This window comes from Candoia aspera, chromosome 4 (genome assembly GCF_035149785.1).
Source record: "Candoia aspera isolate rCanAsp1 chromosome 4, rCanAsp1.hap2, whole genome shotgun sequence".
In the NCBI taxonomy this organism is placed as follows: domain Eukaryota; kingdom Metazoa; phylum Chordata; class Lepidosauria; order Squamata; family Boidae; genus Candoia; species Candoia aspera.
This window is the reverse complement of record NC_086156.1, coordinates 85,574,546-85,599,597: the sequence shown is the minus strand read 5'-3', so window position 1 is coordinate 85,599,597 and position 25,052 is coordinate 85,574,546. Positions and strand designations below refer to the sequence as shown.

The 25,052-nt window shown below is 39.7% G+C and overlaps 1 protein-coding gene across 2 annotated transcripts; it reads right to left on the bottom strand.

Moving 5' to 3' along the window:
• Window positions 1-285: 285 nt before the first annotated feature.
• DDX42 (DEAD-box helicase 42) lies at window positions 286-23,627 on the bottom strand. 2 transcript variants are annotated; one of them, XM_063300873.1, is made up of 19 exons: window positions 23,509-23,627; window positions 23,287-23,332; window positions 21,505-21,741; window positions 20,958-21,108; window positions 20,182-20,243; window positions 19,677-19,713; window positions 16,000-16,149; window positions 15,504-15,608; window positions 14,326-14,445; window positions 13,410-13,586; window positions 10,754-10,882; window positions 10,374-10,473; window positions 8,780-8,827; window positions 7,231-7,328; window positions 6,791-7,067; window positions 5,832-6,058; window positions 3,398-3,508; window positions 3,203-3,301; window positions 286-2,828 (listed from the first exon to the last, which is right to left on the bottom strand). In XM_063300873.1, the coding sequence occupies exons 3-19, from the start codon at window positions 21,723-21,725 to the stop codon at window positions 2,166-2,168; spliced, it is 2,775 nt and encodes a 924-aa protein (XP_063156943.1). In that variant the 5' UTR covers window positions 21,726-21,741; window positions 23,287-23,332; window positions 23,509-23,627; the 3' UTR covers window positions 286-2,165. The 2 variants fall into 2 exon arrangements, with proteins under 2 accessions (XP_063156943.1, XP_063156945.1); XM_063300875.1 differs by lacking the exons at window positions 19,677-19,713; window positions 21,505-21,741; window positions 23,287-23,332; window positions 23,509-23,627 and having other exon boundaries at window positions 20,958-20,972.
• Window positions 23,628-25,052: the final 1,425 nt, after the last annotated feature.

Below are 25,052 nucleotides of genomic sequence, written 5' to 3'. Positions count from 1 at the left end.
CAGACTCTTAGTAAGTACTAGCCCACTTGTATTTGAAAATGCAGTCTTCAAAATTGGCTAGAAGAGAAGCAGCTGGTAGGAAAATGTATGTTTAAACTCTGTGAAACATGGAACTTCAGTTAATGTGGCAAGGAGTATACCACAAAGCCAGCCAGTATTTCTTAGGGATCCCAGTTTGATTTCTGTATTTTTCCTAATCTCAGTTAGAACAATCAGGTATTTTGCACCTTCAAAACTCATTTGGGGAAAAGAAGAACAGCCAAAATAAAGACCCATCCAAGACAATTATACTAGTAATAAAACATTTATTAGAAGAAAACATGGAAAATAAAGGAAATGGCATGTCACAGAATCTTAACACAGCTTCAGATATATCTTCATAAAAATGTGAAGCAAGAACATACCTATTTTCAGCAAACAAGATTTTTCTATTACTCTGGGGAAAAAAAAGTTTAAGAACATGCAGTTAAAGAAAAATATAATCAAGCAAAACATTTCGCATCAACTTTCCAGAGGTGTATGACAGTCATTTTGAAAAAAGTTTTGCACAGGTCCTCACATGTCTGCTTCTTCAAAAGCCATTCCCAAATTTACAAAGTTTAAAACCTTGGTGGCTTGGCCCCCAAATCACAGAAACTTGATACTATACATGAAAGGTGCCCCTCCTCCACCCTCCTGAGCCTTTTCTAATGTGGGAGGGGGGGGAGAGATAACTTTCCAAACATCCACAAAGTAATCAACAGGAGATCCTAAATGAATACAGCTGAAAGAACAGAATTAATCCTACTTGCTTCCTAGGGAATCCTGTAGGGGAGCTGTTTTCATAGCTGCATGCATGGTCTTTTTCTATTCGAGGTTAATGTAGCTTCAGGAGTCTACACCTGTTTACAAGCCAATACAAGAAAAACCTGGATCATTCCTGGATAGAGAGGCTTCAATCTAAGTAAATGTCTGCTAGAGTTACTACAGTTTTCTTGTGCACTTTAAATCTCTGCTCCTGCAAGGAAGCATTCAAAATACAGGTGATAGGATGTTGCATATGCTGGCATGGATGTTTTCATTTGTCCCAGGAATTAAGTTTTATTCTACATACTATTGTAATTTTAATGAATCAGAGGAGTCAAATTCCAGCCAACGACATTGTCTTACCTAGCTTACATATGAAGGGAAAGTGGCATACCGCCTACGTATCTGCTGTGTTGTCTTCCCACATCTAAGAAACAAATCTAATTCTCTCTCCTTAGCTACAAGCATGCTGATACTATTAAGGGAATATAAAGGACAGAAGGAGTGATCCGGATCTGTTGCCTTCTTAACTGCTGAAACCAACAACTGACAAAACAAACAAAAAGAAATCAAACCTGGGTACTCAGAAATCCAAAATGAAAGGGATTTAAACTAGTCAGCGTTGTTTCATCAGATGAAAAGTGATTACTTGAAGGACTGACACAAGCCATAATGAAGCAGAAGACTTTCCATGCACGATCCAAGATTTTGGTGTAAATGGGCTAATTACATTCCCTTCCACCCCTGGATTTCTGCCCTAGGGATCACCACTACTTGCATATTTACAATGGCCACTGGTTTGTCAGTTTGTTAGCATATTCTCTCAAACACAGTCCATGTCTGAACTGTTGCATGTGTATGACATTAACAAAAAAGTAACTAGGGAACTATGCCTGGGTACGAGAGCCATTATAGCCAGAAAAGAAGTGTGTAGAAGCATTCTCGTTATAGAAATGAAAAAAGTGGATGGGCAGGCACACCACCTAAACAGGCTAGTTTATGTAGTTTATGTCAAGTCTATGATGATAGAGTTAAAATAAAGCCTACCCCATTCACGCCTCTGTTCTAGAAATATTTAGTTTAAAAAAATCACATAAATGTTTTGTTCTTGCAAAGGATAATCATTGTTGTTGTGAAGCCTCTCTGGATGGATTTTTAAAAGGCAGAGCACAGAGAAATTATATTCAAAAGGGAACTTTCTTTTGACCAAAGCACAAAATTAATGTGGCATTAAGGGGAGGTGGTTAACACTGGATGCACTGAGTCAGGCTTCCTTGGGGAATGCTAGTGTCCACTCTTCTCCTTCCAAATAGCCACTTCTGGTACAGAGACCCTCCTTAGAGAGAAGCACCTTGCTGTTTGTGGGGAAGCCCAGATGCTTAGCTATCCCATCGGCTTTTCTTGCGTTTGGGGGGTTCAGGAACTGCAAAACCATCTGTCTTGCTGTTGTCTCGGTTGTTGCTTTCTTTCTTGCTCTCATTATTCCTATTTTCATTATTTCTGTTTTCATTGTTGTTCCGGCTGTCCCCATTATTTCGGCTGTCTCCGTGGCGACTACCGCTGCCGCTCCCACCTCCAGAATGTCGGCCTTCACTGTGTCGATGGCTGTCCCCGTGGCGGTTTTCTCCATGGCGGTAGCCTTCTCCATGGCGCTGGCCATCACTATGGCGATTGCCGCCATCTCCATGGCGCTGGCCGTCACTATGGCGACTGCTACCCCGATTGTCATTGTATCTTTCTCTGCCTCCACTGTTACCTTCTCTGTTGCCGTTGCCAGCATTTGCACTGTTGTAACCCTGAATGCCAGCGCTTGGAAAGCTGGGGATGCTGTTTAAGGTTCCAGCACTAGTGAAACCTGGGATACCTTTTGCTAAACCTGAAACCCCCATGGGACTGTCAGGTTTTGCTGAGTTCTGCTGGGCTGAATTTGTTGGCACAGAGTTTAAGCTGCCTGCACTGGTCCAACCACTGGCACCTGCTGAAGAGCCGCCTGCCTTCTGGTTGCTAAAGCTGGCTGCAACGAAATGGCTCTTATACTGGGACTACAAGAGAAAAAAAAAACACGTTATACTCAATATATACTTTCACCTTCACAAAAATTCTCAAGCAACATGGGCCTCTCAGAATGAATATTATTCCCAGATTGTTATGCCTGACGTAAGGAACCAGTTTTAATTGATGTGAGAGGGGAGAAAAAGAGCTAGATGACCTTTAGACCACCTTGCAGCCCTCTGGTCTCCATGTGATAGTTTGAATTTGCAGAAGTTCCTTGTCCACAGATAGCCTGGTGCAAATAGGAGGCACTGAGTTTCAAAGACTAATGGCCACACCGGGGTGAAAGTCTTGGTGGAAAAGTGGCAGCAGCACTAGAACGAGGACAGTGAGATCTTGACGTGAGGTTGCTTTTCATACCAACCTGAAACGCCGCCTTCATTGCAGATAACCTGTCCCCCATTGCTCCTGAGGATGGCTTATATGCTTCATAGTTGACCATTACACTATTGCTCCCCCGATCCTATGACACAAAGTTGCATTGTTCAACTGAGACCGCAATCTTGGGGATACTTAGTAGCAATAAATATCTGTTTGTTATCTAAGCATCAACGCTTACCACACTCTCTGATCCTAAGCCAGGCCGCTCACGGTACCCCAGACCACCACCACCAATATTGAGCTTCTTGCCCTTTCCTCCCTTGAAACGTGATTTCCGGAACCAAGCATTCTGGGAGAGAAGAGTGTGACATTAGTAAGAAATGCTGGATCTGCAATATGTCAGCACATTATTGTCTTTTAGATACTCCAGTTGCTCTAGCAAGTGAGAAAGCAATACCAAAACTATAGATGCTCCTTGGGTTATGTACGTCCTGATTTCTATAAACTCAGTTTTACATAAACGTTTCAGTAAAACACATCTAATATTTTCTTCCTGCACTTCCATGACTCTACGCATAGGACCTGGCCTTAGCAGCCACCTCCACTATGATTCTTTCTATAACTTGCTCTCCCTTCTGCGACACAACACTACATGGCCATCAGCTACACAAATCAGTCAGCCTTGCAATTACTTCTCACCACCTCACTTTTCTTTAATTGTTGGTCACTGGCTCATCATAAGGAAGATGACAAATGCACCTCAGTGAAGGATCTCAAGTGAGAATATGCTGGCTTCCTTTTTAAGAGATTTCTTCTTCCCTCTCCTGTTTATGCATACAGGTGAGATATAGAGCGAGCACCAGTTAGCATAGCCAACTGATACTGTAATGGCAATCCAGCCGCCTCCTTCCTCATTGATCCCCAAAATGCCACCTGTGGTTATTGCACACGTATCTTGGTTTGGGGGACACTTGGTCTAATTCTGACATGCAAATATCAGGTCACCCAATGCTTTCCAGTTATGCAACTTGGGGAGTGCCTATAATTAAATTAAATGTGGCTACCATAGTAAATTGGTAGGGGACATGTGGTTGGGTCCAAGTGATGGTAAATACTTCCTTGAGAGAGGGGGTATTCCCAGTAGCCTTCAAAGAGGCACTGGTGTGCACCCTCCTCAAGAAACCATCGCTGGACCCTAGCATACTGGACAACTTTCACCCAGTCTCCCACCTCCCCTTTTTGGGGAAAGTGGTTGAGGAAGTGGTGATGGAAGTGATGCCATGACCACCTTTCCGAGTGCCTGGGGGCTGCGGGGGCCTGGATGGGGAACAGGCTTCGACTGAACCCTAGTAAGACAGAGTGGCTGTGGATTAACGGCACCTCGCGTGCCAGGAACTTGTCATCTTTAGTGCTGGATGGTGCTGCACTGCCCCAGACAGACCCAGTGCGTAACTTGGGGGTCCTCTTGGACTCACGACTCCTGCTCGAAGAGCAGGTGGCAGTCGTGGCCAGGGGGGCCTTTGCGCAACTTCAGGTTGTGCACCAGTTACGCCCTTTCCTGGACCGAGAGGTCCTTCGAACGGTCACTCATGCCCTGGTCATCTCCCATATAGACTACTGTAATGCGCTCTACATGGGGCTACCCTTGATGACTATCCGGAAGCTTCAGCTGGTTCAGAATGCAGCCGTGTGGACAATCTTGGGTGTTCCAAGATTTGCACACATTTGTTGCATGAGCTGCACTGGGTTCCAGTTTGCTTCTGGGTCCAATTCAAGGTGTTCGTCATTATCTTTAAAGCCCTACATGGCACGAGACCAGGATATCTGGGGGACCGTCTCATCCCCATTACATCGACCTGCCCCACCCAGTCATGCAGGGAGGGCATGTTACAGGCCCCATCTATAAAAGAATTCCATCTAGCAGGGTCTCGGAGGTGTGCCTTCTCTGCTGTAGCTTTCGCCCTTTGGAACATCCTCCCCCCAGAGGTGAGACAGGCCCCCTCGCTCCTGGACTTCCAAAAAAGACTAAAGACCTGGTTTTGTCAGCAGGCTTAGAATGGGAGGGGGAATAGTTTTACCTGGGAATGGCTAGCGCCCTAAGTGATTTTGAGGGGCCTGTTACACTCACGGACTGATTAAAATCTTTTGCCACTTAGATTTTATTATATTTTTATTTTTTTGTATTGTTGTATTGGAATGGTTTTAAATTTTAACTTCATTTTATTGTAAACTGCCCAGAGTCCCCCATGAGGCGGAGATGGGCGGTGAATAAATTTATAAATACATACATACATACATAAAAATTGTTATTATATAAACACCATAGCACCCCATGTACATAAATAGTCTTCCATTTTATCTCATTAAAAATACAACTCGGTGGCAACTCTTGAAGAGTACTCCAAGTTTTCAAGTGGTACATGCTGTCTAGTAGGCTTAGACTGTGCATCGCCATTTCAACAACTGTATCAGTCAATACAGTCAATATCGACCAATGCTCTAACTTCTTCACTATGTTTTGCTCAGCTCAAAGAATATAGTAAAATTTCAAGCAAATTTACTTCAGATTAAAAACCTTTCAAATTTACAATCTATATACATCTCACACAGTTACCACATTCACAATCTACATGCTTAAAAAAAGAAAAGAAAAAAGAAAGCAGTTATTTTACCTGCATAGCTAAATCCAAAAGTTCTTTTGAAACATGCTGATTGGCCCCTTCCAAATTCCGAACAAGATCTCCAGCAAAGTTGCTATCCTTCTGAGTCAACAAGGTGTAGGCCACACCCTTTTCCCCTGCTCTACCAGTACGACCAATTCGGTGAGTATGAGTGTCAATATCACGAGCCACGTCATAATTGATCACAGTCTTAATGGAAGGAATATCCAGACCACGAGCTAGGCATAAAACACTTGAGTTATGAGGTTGGAGATCAAAACTGCAGTTCTCAAATGCTATAGGTACTTGTCTTTAAAAACTATTCTACTCATACTGCCCCTTTCCAGTAAAGTCAGACTTCAGTCTATTTTCAAAGGCCCTTATCCCATTCCACCACTTTCAGTTTTAGAAAGGTTTCTCAATTATGCTACTTTCTGCACAAATCAGCTATTGGTCTATGCATTAAATATACTGTGAAGACCTGGAGAAAAAAAGGGGAATATGTCCATTTTGTATATTCCACCCTCTAATTTGTCTTATTCTTTTTTTTTCACTTTCACTTCTCCAATTATGAGTCTAAAAAACGCATTTTTCCTAAGCTTGGAATAATGAGACTGAACTTCAAATTCTGCTAACAACTCTTAGTTACTACTTGGGGGAGAAACATTCACTATAGACTTAATTCTGTGTATTCTCCTACCCCCAACCCATGCCACCATCAAACTAGCAGAAGAGTACGTTTGGATCCTGGCTACTGTTTCAGTACTAATACTTACAAATATTTTAGTTACAGACAACTTATTTAAAGAGCATCTCCCCATCTCTTTCACAGAAATACCTCTTCTGGTGCCTTTACAATATACAGATCATATCATATTAAAGCAAAGGAGCCGTACTGCTTGTGGGGAGGGAGGAAAGGATGCTTTAAGAAACAGTTCCCAGATCTTTTAGATCTAGCCTTGCAATTTTACCAGCCACATCTGTAGCAACCAGAACTGGAAAGGTCCCTTTCTTGAAATCTGAGATGACTTTGTTCCTTTCACTCTGGTCCATATCACCATGCAGGAGCCCTAGATCGTGCCCCTCCTGCTTAAGGTTGTTGGCCAATTCTTCTGCATTTGCCTTCTTGGTAACAAAAAGGAGAACACTCCCTGAAGAGGTGAATTCCACTAAACGACCAGTCAGCCAGTTCCACTTATTTGGACCAGAGGTGAAGATCTCCACAATTTGAGTGATATCTTCATTTGCCTGTTAGGGGGAGCAAGGTGAACAGAGACCATCAGAACTTAAAAATATAAAGCAAGTACTTGTAGGCGAGACCAAAGCAGGGGAATGTGCATCCTTAGGACTTACCTTTATGTTAATGGTTCCATTCAAGGAATGATTTTAGAAGGGGAATTTGCATTATTACCTCTCCAATGTCTCCCTGCACCACTCGAATTGGGTCAATCAGAATGTCCCTGGCCAGTTTCTCAATCTTCTTCCGAAAAGTTGCACTGAACAGAAGAGCTGTTAAGTCAGAAATGCAGTGCTGAATGTAGACACATACCCAGATATACCAGAACACAAGCTCTCCCCTAAAGCAAGGCCCTTGGAATCCAGACACAATGGCTGGATTCACAAGCTGCATTAAGCCATAAAATTTATGACAGGTAGAGCAGTTTACAAATTGAACAGCTAGTTTAACATGTATCTCTAAACAAAACCCAAACAAATCACATTGTTGAGCATGCTGTGTGAACCAGTACCCACACAATGATGCAGGCAATTCTGCATATATTCAGAGACATAAAGCAACATTCTTCTCTAACATCCATATGCAGTCATAACAAAATGTATGTGAAACACTCTACAGCGCTGTTTACCAGCAAGTCCTCATTCAAATTAGGCTGGTAGTTTCTCACTGAATTGAATGAGTAACCAAATGAAGACGTTAAGTGGAGTTTACTCTGAAACACAGGAATGGACAGTCTCTGGTACTTAAGAGTTGTTCTGTCAAAATCAGTAGCTGTTTCCTGTCATTTTGGTGCAGGAAACACAGAAATGCTTACGTACATTTGGTAACGGGCTTTATGTGGCTTGAAAAAGAAAATGGGAAAAAAATGGAGCTTCCCTAAAAGACAAAAGAAGGAAAACTACAACTCCACTGATTTCTGTGAAATGGCCCATATATTCTGTACCATTATCCTATCTGCAGCAGCCTTCAGCCCTTCCCCAAAACACTGAATACAGCCCAAGGTCACCAAAAGGTTGCTGCTCCAGTTGTAAAGTTCTGAAGCTAGCTAACCTGTCTATGATCTATTTTACCTACAACAATCCCTAACCCTTGCTGTTCAAGATAGCTGCTGGCTCCCTACTTCCCTTTCCTCAAATAAATGTGCAAAGAGGGAAGATAAAGGGGCAATAGATTTGTTTGTCTGGAACTCATTTATATGTGAGAACTTTAGAATACAGTAATAGGGGAAAAAGTGAAATCAGAGGAAGATGGAGGAATCAGATGTAAGAAATTATGGAGGGAGGGGTTTCCTCTTAACTAAAAGGAGTGTGTAAGGGCATTTGAGAAAGCCAGTTTGGCGTCGCAGTTAAGGCATCAGGCTAGAAACTGGGAGATTGTGAGTTCTAGTCCCGCCTTGGGCACAAAGCCAGCTGGGGGAACTTGGGCCAGCCACACTCTCTCAGCCCTAGAAAGGAGGCAATGGCAAACCACTTCTGAAAAAACCTTGCCAAGAAAACTGCAGGGACTTTTCCAGGCAGTCTCTGAGATCTGGACACAACTGAACAGATTTAAAAAAAAAAAAAAAAGGGAGGGGCATTTGAAATCTAGCCTATTTTCTTCCATATGTAAATCCAGGTATTAAAAATTGTTTGGATGACTTGCATTAACAGAAAAGTCTAACTCCCCCTTTAACAAGGACAAATTATTTTTTCAGAAATCATGTATTAAGAAAGCCCATACTCACTCTGTCGTTCAGGGCGGACATGACTGGCAATTGATCGGACTTGGTATTCTGAAGAAAAAGAATAGAGGTAAAGCATCACCCTCTGAACCATGCCCTACAGTCCCAAAAATTAAATTATTTTTAAAAATATATAAAAGAAGAACAGCCAAAATTATAGGAGACTTCAGTATTCTTATATTAGTCTTGGAAAATCACAAGAGAAAGCAAGATTTGGCAGATCTGTGAAATGGAATGTTTTGGACAGGATACACACAGGCTTTTGTGAGAGACAATACAATGGCCCCCCTGAACCCGCAGGCTGCCGAGCCCTAGCAAAGAATAGAAAGCAACATCATCAAGACTGCTAAGCATCCAGCTGAATGACTAAAAGTATTACACAGGGCCTAAATGAAATGTTCTGGATCTCAGTATTCTAGGTTAACTGTTGTTTTTAAAATGTAGAACAACTCAGTTAACTCTCTCTTGAACAGATGCTGATATATTTGACTAAACAAACCAAAGACGTTTTAAAACCAATTAACTAGTGTTCATTAATTTGTGAGCCTGAATATGTTTTAATTTTTTAAATTACAAAAGTAAAGCTTTCTCTGAGAAGCAATCACAAGTCTCAACTTCTCACACTGCCATTGTTAACAAGAAGTCTACAAAAAGAAAAAAATCTGTAGCACAAAAGAAACAAAATGCCTGAAATTCATAGCTAGCTCTGTATAAGCTGATAGATACACCTGGCTAAGCCAGCATAAACCAAATCCAGCAAAAGTTAAAATATGAGTTCAATATAAACTATAATGGCATTGCAGTTCCTTTCAATTGAGCTAATAGCAAATACCAAGTTATTATACTGGTTTAACAAGCACGTTTATTTTAATCTTCAGTGCCTGGTTTGGGCTAAAAATTGTATGCTACTTTTTCTCTTTTCCTGAGCACAAAGAGGGGAAGAGAACACCCAAAGTTGCTTCTGCTAATGCGTGTAATGCTGAATTATGACTTCATCGAACTGTATCTACAAACATGATTGATATACTCATTTTGACTCAAAATTGTTATTCACAGGACAATTTTTTTAATATTCTGTGAAAAGGAGAAATGGAAGTTGTCTTTCCTTCAAAGCCATATAAGGTTGAGCATTTGGAAATCAAATAAATGCTTATTTAAAAAAAGTATTCATTGAGGCCAATGATTAATTTGGTAAAAAAAGGTGTCAGCCCATTTTAGCTCACACATACTGTTTGTCTACATAACATAGCTTGATACTAGTGTTCACATTTGTAAGATATGTATTTTGTTTTTTATATCCTGTATTTTTAATATTATTCACTGAGTCAAACTACTATCTTTCCTCCATGTTTGTTATATTCCCACATGCAAAAACCTTGATTTTGCACCACTTATTTCAGCTATTACCAAAATACCCCATATCTTTTTGTAAAACTGGAGTGAGTGTCTACTGGGCACATAATTAAGTAAAGCATCAGTCTTTAAATAATTTTGCAAGTGGTTTTCAAACAGAGCATGTCTAGAAGACAATAGGTAACAGAGGAACATGGACACTGTTTATGAACTACTGTTACAAGCGCTATTACTGGTTACGTACCAAAACCCATGTCAAACATCCTGTCAGCTTCATCAAACACAAGGTAAGTGACTCTTTGAAGGTTTGTAGCTTTCTTCTTCACATGATCAATCAAACGGCCCTGTGTGAAAACATTTAGCATACCCCTAAGCCTGAAAGCAAAGTAAACCCCAATGTGATTCAAACTACAGGAAACATTTTAAGTGGGCTTTACTGTTCAAAGTCCCCCTACCCTCATCCTTTGTCATTTGGAAATTTTGTGAATCCTGCACGTGAGCACTGAGTTGGGGTTGAGCAAATCAGAAATCAAAGAATTTCAGGAAATTATTTTGTTCAAAAGAAGAAAAAGCAAGAATACTTTGTTCCTCACTGCAACACAACCATACTGGTGAAATACTCACAGGAGTGCAGACAACAATTTCTGCCCCTTCCTGAAGAGCCTTGGCCTGCTCCCACATGCTTCCTCCACCATATACTGCTACGGACCGCAGATTGTAGGCTTTTCCAAAACGCTTGCATTCAGCATGGATCTAAAACCATACAGGTTCACACCATGTTAAGAGTGAAGTAATATAAAACCCAGAAAAAAGCTCTAATTATTTCAGAGAAATGACTTTATAAAGTCCTCCTATTTGTTAGCACAGTGGTGGGCAATTTTTGGTAGCCAAGGGCTGTGCTTAACATTTTTGGTGGCCTCAAAGTGGATGGAGCCATATATGCAAATGTAGCTTTGGCAATTTTCTTATTTAACTATTATTTACCTATTTTACAATATAGCTTCATTTTGCTACCACCTCAAATGGATGTGAAACTTTGCCACCAATTTTCAGCAAACACAGATGATTTCAAGGGCAGTTGAGGTCACACACTGCCCTGGGTCTGCATACTGTACACTTGAGATTTGTTTATTTAGTAAATGGGCGTGATTGCTCATCTTAAGCAAGTAACTCTGGACAGCTAAACAAAATTAATATATAACAAAATGAAAAATACAATGAAAAGTAAACACAATAAATACAAAAGCCAAGGCATCTCAAAAAACATTCACAATCCCAACTGGACACATACTGGGCATCATTACAACCTGTCCCTCACACCTGAAGGAAAAGACAGATTTTCTGAAAGGTCAACAGGTTTGGGGCTATCTGGATCACAGAGGGAAGCTGTTCTACAGAGCAGGTGCTGCAACAGAGAAAGCACAAGATGGCAGTGTTTTACTGAGGGGACCAAAACATGCCTACCCTATCAGATCTGGTGGGGTGGCAGAAATAACAGGAAACAGATGGTATAAAGATGACAACCAGCACCTTGAATTGCACTCGGAAATCTACTGGAAGGCAGTGCAGTTTGCACAGCAGCAGTGCTAATGGATGAACTTAGAGGTACTCAATGCTGTATGCACTGCTGCATTCTGGACCAGTTGAAGCTTCTGAATGCTCTTCAAGGATGGTCCCATTTTGAGCATGTTGCAGTATTCCAAACTGGAAGTGACTAAGGCATAAGTGACCATGAGGAGAGCGTCTCAATCCACGAATGGATGCAATCAGCTATCAAGATGAATTTATGCGAAGGCCCTTGAGCAGGAGCTGTGAATTCACAAAGATCCTCAGATTGTGCACCAACTCACTCTGGGGGAGTGCTACTCCACCCAAAGTTATAGCTGGAACAATTCCAGAACCAGGGGGCCAAAGCCCTAGAGATACTCAGCCTTGTTAAGAGTTGATTCACAGCCTGTTCATCTCCAGCTTAGACCCCCACTGCCTCCAGGCACTGGGAAAGCACCTTACATGTACAGCCTGGATAAACATTTTTCACCAGTAACTTAATTCTTCTCTGTTGTTTCGATTCCCATCCATCTTGCACCAACTGTTCATACCTACATTGTACAAGCTGCTCTCTATGGTCCTTTGTTCTGTTTTCTCTTTGCATTTTTCCCATTGCAGAGAAGGCAGAATTTCAGTTTTCTGATTATTAAATATTCAGGACAGAACTCTAACATCACAAGGCATCCAACCAGAAGAGTTTTGTAAATGAAGGTAGAAACAGACCTCACAGACAGTAACATCATTTTTGCAATTACAGTTTTCCAAAAGTAATAGAAACAAAAGCAGGTAGTAGTGTGACTGCTGGTGCACCAAACTGTGGAGGGTGGGGGGTTGAGAAATAAAGCTAGCTGCAGCTTGAGTGCTGACACTTATTTAACCGTAAAAACCCTATCATCAGCACTTAATGGATAGAAGTGATTATTCTCCCCCTTCTTTATGTACTCTGATCAACCCATACCTCATAAGCCTTTCTAAATACATATGGCCTCTAATATGGGTATCCCCCCCAAAATTCCAAGAATGTGCATACATGAAGGATTATCTGCACGGCTGTATCTTATCAGTTCTATAGTCTGCCCATATCAGCACAGGATGCTGGAAAATCAAACTCAGAAAAGTTCTTTGCACTGGCACTGTGGCTTCTTTCCTCTGGAGATTTTGTAATTTGCAGAAGAAGCTTGTCTTACGTGATAAATGAACTTGCTTTTTCATAAAAGTAATATTTTCTCTGCTCAAGTACCACAATCACATACTGAATAGGATTTTTTTAAATAGACAAAGGTAAAGTAAAAGGAAAAAGTTCATTTATAGAGCTAAGAAGTGGAGACTAGAAACCATAATCTTAAGAGTCTTCAAAATTATTTTTGTTGTATTAATTTTTCAGCCAATGCAACTTCCAATGATCCAGAGAAAGATACATTTTAGTTTTTCAGGATTTTGCAACAGTAAATGGAGTCGCTAATGATAGGCAGTGAATCAATAGTAAACCAACAAGATTAGTTATTAAAGGTTGAGTGATTTTTCTGAGTTGGTAGTTTTAACCATAATGAATAACTAAATCAGGATTGCCACTATAGATAGCAATAGGTAGCTGATTATAACCCCTCCAACATAATCTTGAAAGTCACAATGAATATAGTATAATTTTATAAAATTCTAAAACAACATTACTCCCCGCTCCATCAATATTTAAGATCCCACATTTTTTCCCCACAGATTCAAACTTGCTTACCTGTTGGCACAATTCTCTAGTTGGACACACAATTACAGCAATGGGACCATCCCCTGGCTCCAGCTCCTTCTGATCCATGATATGGATTAACATGGGCCAAATGAAAGCTGCAGTTTTTCCACTACCAGTTTTTGCAATGCCAATCATGTCTCTGCCACTGAGTGCCACTGGAATACCCTGAAGAGAAAGAGAAAAAACCCTCCACTTTTATTTAAAACTCAACAATTCTTCAAAATACCACAGGCAATTCTGGACTTAAGAAATTAGTTTTAAAATATCACGTCCATTGAAACAAGGATGGGAATTTCAGGCCTTCAGATTTTGCTGAATTAAAACTTGAACTGCAGTCCCAGCCAGTACAACCAACGATAGGGAATGGGGATAGCCATATTTCAGCAATATCTGGATGGTTGCAGGTTCCCTGCATTAAATGTTAGCATAATACTACATCAGGGAAAACCACATTTAAACATATAGCATACCTGCTCACACTTTGTACTTATTGTCTAAGATGTTTATAGGACTCAAGGCTTTGCAATAGTTAATCAAGATATTAAAGGAAAACAGGACTTACAGCCCTAAATCAAACTGTAAGTTGCACTGAATCTTTAACTAAATAACTGATTCTTCTGGTTAAGAAGTTCTGCAGGTTTGTGTGCTCCTAGAGAAATCAAAAAGAATAGCTAACTTTTTTTAATGTTCTAAGCAGTTTTTAATTTTGTTGGAATGTTTACATATAGAAGCCATTCCTCTGTATTTTAAAGATGCAGATTAGTTTTCAGGCTCTATGTCTAAGTCCATTACATTTGTTAACCAAGTTTAAACTGACAGTCTCCCACTGCTCTCTCAAAAAATATGAAACAACAGTATTTTGTATCTGGCAGGGTTTCTGCCAAGACCATTATATGGGACTCACCTGACACTGGATAGGAGTGGGCTGAGTGTATTCTGATTTTCTGATCTGGTGCATAAGTTGCTCATCAAAACCAAAATGAGCAAAACTACTTCCTGGCCTTGGAGGAGCAGCACCAGAGACCTAGGAAAAATGGAATTAATTACACATGCCAGAGTTTAAACACTTACATTATTCATTTAAGGAGTAATTGTTTAATATGCATGTTGGTATAGAGCAGAAGTGGGCCACTTACCTGAGTCGGAGGTTACTGGAAGGGGTAAGGTGAAATTGTTTGAACAACTTGCTCCCCAAAAAATCAGTTAAGTTGGAGGAGGCTTTCCAGTACTTGGTGATATTAGTGGAAGGGATAGGATGGTTTGCTTGTTTTTTTTACCCTTTTTTCTTCTAGGGGCTCTGGGAAATGGCTCCCTTTCCCACCTTAAACTTCCCTATTACACCTCAAATGGGCTAAAAATTGTATTACTAATTTCATCCGTTTTATTCCTGAATTTCAGCAGCCATTTGGGGGTGCTTTAACAATATGAATGAGAGTGGCTTGTTTCAGAGGCTTCCTGCTCCTATAATAATTTATGGTTTTGGAGAAAAAAAGAGGGTCAATATTGCACCATTGACATATAGCTATTTTGCCTTCAAATGTTGACAATATCACTCAGGATACTGGGGGAGGGACACTGAGGATCACATGCAATATATAGGTTATACAAAAGGGAATCTGTTATCCTCTAGTCCCTATCACTTGATGCACCAGAACAAAAAGCAAGCAGCTAGAAGATTAAAAATCATTGGTAATGGGCCAGAAAACTGAGAAGAAGCCCAAGAAGAAAGCATTTCAGAGTATCTGGAAGGAGGCAACCTCTTTCCATCTCCTACTCTAAAATCCAGAAGAAAGTGCTATGCCAGCTAAAACGTGCTGAATAGGAAATAGGTGACAAATGGTCAAAACCAAACAATTTATCTGTCAATCATCACCAGGCTTTCCCCAGAGCCCCAAAGGCTTCTTTTTTAACAATATGCCTCCCATTCCTCTCATGCCACATTTCTTCTCCAGACTGTGGAGATTTGGAAAGCATTCCATGGGCCACTGCAATATCACTGTAAGATCCAGCATCTGTTTAGTACACAATAAAACCTTTGAACAAGAAAAGAGCTCTGGAACAGGACTCTTGTTTTCACCTTACCCGGAGATTTAACTTATGGCGCAACTCCACTACTTGTTGTGGGGTGAGACTGGTGATTTCTTCATGCTCATCATAGAAGTTTTTCTCAAACGGCGGGTATTCAATCTGCAAGCCAATTACTCACTATTAGTGATGAATGCCACCTCATCAGGTAAAAGCTAACTTCCCTTTGCCAGCTGCTGTGATGATATGATCTTTCAATCAACAGTTGTAAGCAGAGCATTTGAAACATCAAGTTTCTATCAGAGCATTAAATTGACAGCGCGGGTGAGGAAAAACACAAATGCAATAAAGCCCTTTTTTCAAAACAAAATCCTTTACTTAACAATTTCAGCTATTAATATCTACTCTTTTGGGAACACTACAATGCAATATAAAAGTACCTGAACACACATGATGATGTGCCTTTCTCCTATTTCGCTTATTCAAAATTACTGTTACCCTTTAGCTTAACTTAATATTGATACAATTTTACTAAAGGAATAAATTTCCTCACCTCTGAATGATCAATAGGTGGCAGAGGATCAATAATTTTTTTGGATGGAGCTATTGGATTGCCATCACTATCATACTCCAAGTTATCTTCCTCTTCTTCTGGAACCAATCCAGCAGTGGGGTTTTCGGCCATATAGCGGAAGTAAGCTTCCTGTAGCAAAACAGAAAAGTGTAACTGCATACAGATGTTGAGAGGGAAGAAATGCAGTTTACTGCTAGCCACATTAAGGTAATAGCTTACTTTAATGCACACAAGAGAAGAGTCTATCTGAATTGCATTCTTATCACAGAAATTATTTAGTGAAACAACGATGGCTGACAAATTTGATCAATATTCTAACTCTTTTTGTAATGTACAGAATTCAGAAGAACCTACTATATCTCCTCAAAAATTCAGGTAAGGCCACAAAGAACATTGCTACCAATACTAAGGTGACAGGCCTTTAGTGTGTGATTTCTAAAAATATGCCCACACATTATATTCATCAAATTCCAAACCCTTTTATGAATTTCTGATGAATGTGAGGATTGACTGTAGTTATAGGTAGTCCTCGCTTAACAATGGTAATTGGGACCAGCAACTCTGTTGCTAAGTGACGTGGCGCAACATCACATGACTGTACCAACTTGCAATGGCAGTTGTGGCAGTCCCAGTTGCTGTCATTAGGTGAATCCTGCACAGTTGCAGCATCCTCCAGTCTCATGGTCACCATTTGTGACTTCCTGCCAGCTTCCCCATTGACTTTACTTGTCGGAAGCAGTGAAGGTCACAAATGGTGTTCAAGTGACTGCAGGACACTGCAACGCCGTAATTGCAAACCAGTTGCCAAGCACCCCAATCACAATCACATGACTGCAGAGATGCTGCAACTACGAGGACCCATCATAAGTCCTCCTCATTCAGCACCATCATAACTTTGAGTGGTTGCTGAACAAGTGGTTGTTCAACAAGGAACTACCTGTACATAGGTGGAACAGAAAAGTGTCCCTGTCCATATTTCTTCTTTCACATTTTGCCCTGCAGGCCCTAAAGCAAACTTTTAAATAGTTTCTTAAAGCCTGTGGCAGTGAAGAGTTATTTCTACACAAATCAAGGAACGAATCCTTGGAAGAGAAAAATCTTTTCATTTGGATTGTCAGTGCATCACAAGTTATTAACAAAGATAAGTGGGCAGGGAGAAGGTCACTTATTCAGAATTCTTGAGTTATTGTGAACTAGCGGCATGCTAGTGCACACTGGTTGTTATCAGTGGCTCCTTCTGTCAGACAGAGTGACTAAACAAACCCAGATGGCTTTGTCTGTGGTTTTATTTGGCATGACAACACATGATCTTTCCAAAGAAGGCCGAATCAAAAATCAAGAATAAACACGAGATTGTAATTTTATCTTGTTAGAAGAATCAGCTGGATTCTTCCCTCTACCCAGAACGCCATTATCACCAGTTGCCCTGTCAGTAGGATTCTAGAAGTCTCTTTGTTTTAAAATAGTATTTATACTCTTTTCATTTACAGTTGTTTTTATTGCTTGTAAGTAGCTTTTGAAGACTGTTATTCTGAAAGGCAGGATGCAAAAAATTGTTAAAAATAAACAAGCCACAGTTTATCACTCACACATGATTTTAAACAAACCACAGATAGAGCCCTCCTGGTCTGTTAAAGTATTTCCACCAGGAGAAGCCCAGGAAAAGCAAACATTCAGCATGCACAAGTACACTGTTAAGTCAATGCACTAAAGAATTCCAAATGAAACCACTCCCTTTGTCAAGTTGTTATCCCCAATACAAGTTTTCTTATATCCACAGACTACAAAACACCCTACATAAGAGGTTTTTTACATGCTTCTAAAAGTTTTCTCTCTTTTCTCTTCTTCTTTTTCTCATTGGAAATTTGATTAAGATGACGTATGCAAAAAATCAAAATCCAGGAATCAGTTTAAGAAAAGCTACAGCTGGATGCCCCAGATATTCCTTGGTTCAAAGTGCTTCAGTCTGAGAAGAACTCTATGAATTTTAAAAGCCTTATACATGAAGTATAATTTCATCTACTTTGCCTCTACTTAAATGAAATAAATTTATAAGTGAAAATTTAAAAACCAAAACTTTCTAGAAATCAAACAGTTCAAAATAAAGTTCTGGTAACAGGTACATGCATTATGGGACAAAATAAACTTCTGAAGACACATTACTTTTTTAGGATCTATTCATATTTTCAAATTTAGAGATAAAGGAAATTACATGAGATCTTCCCTTCTTTCAAAAGAAAATATTAATTTACACCCCAGAGAAACTACCTATCCATAACCTTAAAAAAAACCTATGAAGTTTTCAAGGACGCACATTTAAACAGTCATATTAATTGATTGCTTTTAACTACTTCTACAACTATATCAACTACCCCAGTTTTATTTCCTGCCTTTAAATAGCTGAGAGAGATGCATATAAATATTCCCTGCATTTTGTAAGAACCTTGGCAGAGTCACTGTCATAAGCAAACCAAATAAAAAGATACGGGAGGGGATTAGGACACATCTTTATTTGCAAGTTAAATTTTTATTTGCAAAAGGTTTTTTTCTGCATTCTAAACATTAGCAAGCTTCATCTACCCAGTGATATACAGGCAGAGTTATTCCACAAGTTCTTTTTTCTCAGCTATGCCCAATATAAATTCTATATTTTAATTAACACCTAGCAAAGCAACAGCATGGGCATTTAAGTTTGCAAATTGGTAATGGGACATTTATCTATAAATGGAGTGGTCTTCCTTGGCCATTCAAACAGGCTAGACTTGTGTTTTCTAAAGTTCTGATAGCTAAATCGTTTTTTTCCTAATCTGAAGCTGTGCTTCAAACATGCTGTCAAAAACTTATTTTTTAGAAGTATCCATAAAGAATGGAGTATGCTCCTGACTGGAGGCAACAGGTACTCCTAGAGATAGGTAACAAATTCCAACACTGGAATGGATAATTATGCTATACCTTGCATTGTGATGTGGACATGATTGTCCACTCCTCATGGAAGCAACAAGGTAAAGGAGCCACTTTTGCACAAATGCAAGAAGTGGATACTTTGGGTACCAAAGACATACACATTTGCTACCAGCACACATGCAGCTCTTTTGTAGTATGCTAACAAGTTGCAGTGCAGTCTCAAAAATATTAAGTTAAATGTTCTAGTGTGAAAATTAAATGAGACTCAAAAGAATCACAGAAGTTTCTACTAAAACTGTATAACATGAGCTCTATAACGGCTTCTACTTACACTTTCTCAGCTGTGATTCATATGATCAAAAGCATCCTTTTATACTAAGAGATTTTTAACACTAATTTGTACACGGGATCCAATTTCATATTTTTTCCAATATATCTGCTTTTCTACTTCTTTCTCTCCCCGCCCCCACCCCTTCATATCATTTCCTATGTTTCTTTTTCTTCTTCTTCTTCTTTGACTGGGTTTACTAAAGAGAAAAGTAAGAAAGCGTTGGTTGGGTCTAAATATAACTCTCCCTTATGTGGGCCTGCAATTCAGTTTTTGGTCACAACTGACCAATCAGATAAAATGTTTAATGTATTCTCCCCTGATCCCTCATTCTCATAATGTATTTCAAAGGGTATCAGAAACAGTCTTTTCACTCATTGATTACTGCTTTGCAATAGATAGAAAGATTTTGTAGGAAACTCACTTGATCATCTTCCTCTTCAATATCATCGCGTATACCCCTGGAAAAATAAGCAGAGAAACAAAACTTCCCTGCAAATGTTCCACATACCCAGCTCCATAAATTCAGCCTGATGAGTGCCAAAATGACTCAACATAGACAACATTCAGCTGCAATAAAAACACATTTCTTATAACAATTCCAACCCACCAGGACTTGCCAAATTCTGAGGAGTTGGCTGGAATTTCAGATTTATGAAATATGAGAAGTGTTCACAGAATTTTACACCTGAAGAGGACCAGAAAGCAAAGTTTTGCTTCTGCTATAAGTCAGAATTAGTCATACATTAGCCCCGTACAAATCAACCCTCAAAATCCAGATCACAGCCTTTAGACAATTTCAGCAAAGCTGAAATATCTTGGCATGAAAGGAATAATCAAATATTACCTAACTAGAAATAATATGATACCATGCTTACATGCTGCTGTTGAACTTTTATTTCAACAGGAATATGATATATGAAACTTACTTTGTATTCTTTCTTTCCTTGTCTTTATCTTCTAATCTTTTCATGTCTCTAGCAGCTTGATCCTAATCAATTACAAAAGGAACATGATTTTAGAAAGTAGCACATTTCATACCAACTCTCATCAAAATCCCTATTACATAGGAGTTCATGGAACTGTAAGCATGTGAATACTGTACTTTATTTGATAAACCAAGTGCAGACCTTTTAATTGCACTTAAAAAAGCTTAATTCAGTGGTAGCAAAAACTGGTACTGTAGGAGTCCCTTCTTTCAGTCCATTGGGACAAGTAGACAAGACTTGACAAATACAAGTATCACATTTAAACAAAAGCTCATGAAGCATGGACTTTTCTGTGATAGCAATCCAGATAATTTTTATGCGAACCATCTTCTCCAGGATCTAAAACCATACATTACATGTGCGGTAGCCAAATTTTATGTTGCCACAATGAAAGTAAAACAAAACTGGTTAAAGAAGTAATCACCCTTGTTTTAAGTATTACTTTTAAATGGATATATCTTAATTAATAGTTAGGGGATATATATTTTTTATTTTATACTTATTAATGTTTTAGGTTCACAGTACCTGGGTCGCAAGGTAGTAATAGGGGAGTGAATGCTATATTATTATGTGATCTATTTTATTAGTCAGTAGTATATTATTGAATCTCTTTGTTTCACTTTGTTTTTGTCCTTTTAAATTTTGCTGGTCATTGACCGAATAAATATGATTGATGTCAAGCAATCTTTGTAAAATTTAAAGAAATAGTAACTTACTTCCACTTCTGCCATGAATGCCTCCAATGGGTCATCCTCACTATCCGAGTCCGCTGGTTTGGAATGGAATTGCTGCCGAGTAGGAGAGTTTTCAGCAGGAATGTATGGCAAGTCAACATTATTGGAATCTTCCTCCTCATCTTCAAAGTACCTAATAATTGAAACAAAGATAGAGAGAAAAGGAATTACATAATAAAGAACCCAGCCATCAAAAAACCAGCATCATAAGAAAAACTTGGTTTCCAGTTTACTGCATCTTTAAAATGTTTCATATGTCTAGGAGTTAAGTAAGTACCATGTCCTAACTATTCATTTATATAAGCTGGGTACAGTCCAGGCTGGATTCAACACTTTTGTGCCATGGTGAAACTTAAAAATAATCATGTAAGTTAATTAGGCCATTTTGATTCTACTGGTTGTTAAAAAAACCAAGGCCCCGTCCCTCCCTGGTGCTCTATTTTGAGATATTGTTAGGTAACACAGCCATCAAATTTGGGGAAGTACATCTACTACTGATATGCTGTATGTGCAAAAAATGGGAGCTTACGCATTCTCTTCATCAAAATTTGCCCGTTTAGATCCAATCTTGTAAAATGAAGGCAGCTGAGGTGGCGGAGTCTTCCCAAACCCAGCAGGACCACCAGTGGCTCCAAAGGCACTGTGGGACTGCTGCGGGAGCTTGGGCTCCTCCTTCTTTCCAGTTGATATCGAGAAGCCGCCAAAACCAAAGCCCCTCTTGGTGCCAGGACCGCCTTTGTTCCAATTCATGGTGCCAGTAATGTATCTGATAAAAGATGGAATCAAATATAGAACCACTTAGCAATTTAAAAGATAGAGAAATGATGTTCATACGAAAAGGTAACAAATATGGATTAAGTAGAAAAGTCTGATTTAGATAGGCAAATAAGTCATTACTTTTAAGAACTACCACCATGCCTTAGGACAGCCTTTCTCAACCTTCTGACCCTGGAGGAACCCTTGAAATAGTTTTCAGGCCTCGGGGAACCCCTGCACATTCAGGTTCAAATCTAGGCCAGCAGTTACAAAATTATTATATTTGTTTCATGGGTAGGCCTGTATATATGCAGTAATAATGTTCTTAAACCAAAAATCAAGAATGAAACTTACCTCTTTAATGTGAAGTTGCCCGAATTTGAAATAATTTTTCAAATAAATCGTGATCTCCCAGGGAACCCCCTAGTGACCTCTCACGGAACCCGAGGGTTCCATGGAACCCTGGCTGAGAAACCCTGCCTTAATAATTATAATATATATTACAGGACATCACTTTTAATGGCTCAAAATAGGGAAATTAAAGCTTAATTTAATGAAAGTATTTTGTTTACTAAGACAGGGAATCTATTTTTGTTAAGGATTTACACAATTGCTTTTTACCACCGTTATTGCAACTAAAATCAGACAATGGAGCAACAATCCTTTTGAGAGGGAAGGGGAAGAAACGTTCTTACTAAAGGGGAGGTCAGGACTTTTTTTCCTGCTGCTTTCCTTTTCAACTGATTCTTGTATAAAGGAAAATAACTTTGCCGGCCTTTTGTTCATTCAGGTGAATGAGGAAGCTGGAATCATTGCAGCCAAAGCCTCCCCTGAGTTACCCCTTTCTGTCCATACTACTGACACAGCTGCAACAGATGGTGTCTCTCCTGAAAATTTTTCCATCACAAAAGCCTCTGAGTTTTTTAAAATATGCAATAGTCCCTCATCTGCCTCCTTCTCCCCATTCCAACCCGAGATTTCTCACTCAAGCTTAAATAATTTAGATATCTATCATATAATATAAGAGAGCCAGTTTGGTCTAGTGCTTAAGGCACCAGGTTAGAAACCAGGAGATGGTGAGTTCTAGTCCCACCTTAGGCACGAAAGCCGGCTGGGTGACCTTGGGCCAGTCACTCCCTCTCAGCCCAACTCACCTCACAGGGTTGTTGTTGTGGGGAAAATAGGAGGAGGAAGGAGTGTTCCCCGCCTTGAGTTATTTATAAAAATAATAAAGGTGGCATATAAAATAAATAAATGTGTGCCGCTTATTAAAATCTAGACTGCTAATGTCAAAAATTGGCAACATTATTTCATTTATTAAATTTATTATCTTAGACTAAAAGAGTCACTTTACAATTTAGCATAAACCTATGACTAACAACTCCTAATCATTTGTCTTCAGGGAAAAAGTGTTTTTCTTTAAGAAGTTAACCAATAGTAGTTAAGATCATTTTTTTTTTTTTTAGCAGTCGTACATTTATTATCTACATTAGCTTCCTGAATTTACTCTCTTCCCTTTCCTCACCAAACTGATTTTATATTCTCCCTTACTCACCTCGAGACGGGCCAGAGGCCGCGGCGGAGCTACAAAAACGAGGTACCTGATGGAAAAAAAAGTGAAAACGATGAACTCCAAAGGCTTCCGTACCCTGACTAGGCCTCAGCCCCGCCCCGCCCCCTCCTCTTCCTCCTTAACCAACGGCCAAGAACGGAGCGGCCTACGCTCTCTCGGGCCCTTTCCTTTGCCTCTTTTTCTGCTTCTGCTCTGTTTACCTACCGTTTAGTACTCAGGTATTTGAAGGATCCGTCCTCCCCACTTCCTTTCACTCGGTCGCTACAATGTACAAACGAGGGGGGACGTGACTGCTGAGATGACCGTGACGTAAAGACGTAACGTAATGGACCGGCGGTTCTGCTCTTGAAGGGCCCTTTCACCAAAAAAAAAAAAAAGAACAAAATAAAACCGGGGCCTTTACTCTGCCGCGCGCTCCCCGATGACGTCTGACCGCAGCGATAAACTCCGAAGAAGTGGAACGTAGAGTCAGAAATTATAGAGTAGCGCAGGGCATGCCTTTGTATCTATAACAAGTTTTGCCTTCTTTTCTTCACTCTTAGAATCTGCATTCCTCTTTGATTCGAAATCATTTCATGAAGAAGAGGGCAGCGTGAAAACCATGCAACCCAAGATGCATACAACTGAATTCTGAGTTGGTGAGGGCTGCAAAAGGACAGGAAGCAAAAAATTCATGTTTCTTGTGGCTGCAATCTTAGGCATTTGCACAACCAAACAACTTGCTTTTTATAAAAATTAGAAAACTAAAACAAATTGTTTTGCCCTTTGTGCGTAATAATTTGTTTTTCGAGTGACTGCACAGTGCTTTCCTAATGCATCCCGCTACAATGGAAAAATGGGAGCTGGACTAACAGAAATCCTATCTTAGAAAGTATGTTCCACCGAATTTTTAAGACTAGCTGTGCGTGTTTCACACTGAAGTTCTGGAGTCCTGTATGGTCATGACAGCAATAGAAAACTTTTACATGGTATATCTTTGCAGGCTGGCAGTACCCAGGGAATCTTTGATGAACCAGTGTATCTGGCCAATTCTTAGATGGGTGACCACTAGAAAATCTCCTGAAAAGGTAATGGCAAACAACTTCCACCTCGTTCTCAGGAGAACCATATAGTCCAAGTGATTCCCATGTGTTGGTGTGGTCACTCAATTTGAGGATGTCTTGCTATTTTCATCACACCAGCACACGCTGATACTATGGCGTTGAACACTTTTAGGTGAAGCTTCTGCTCTTAAATGTATGAAAAACAGCAAGTCCTGTTAGTAAACCTAACAATTGGAATGCTTCAGGTAACAAAATGGAAAATCAGTGATAGCATGATCCAAGCGTGCGTGTTTCAACACATGCAGCATATATTGTAAACAAAACAGATTATTTTCAGTATGTTTTAGCCACAGACATCTGTTTTAGGGAGAGTTCTAATAGAACGAGCACAGATTATGTTGTGGAAGCTCAAATTATAATGCAGTTTAATTGATGTAAGTTTCCTCGGAGGGTCTATAGAGGTCAGTGGCATCTACTCCCAGGGAGTAAGCAACTACAGGATTGCAGCCTAACAAACCTATTGTTGTCTTTCAGTTGAAATGAGCCTGAAAGATTATGCCTGAATGGTTATATACAGTGCCACAAAACGGTTCAATTTACTTTACCAAAAATATGTCTGCAAAACTTTAGGAAAGCTCAACAAGTATCATCAGTTGATGGCATGGTACTGGAAAATAAATCTGTTTAAAAAAAATGGGAAGGAGA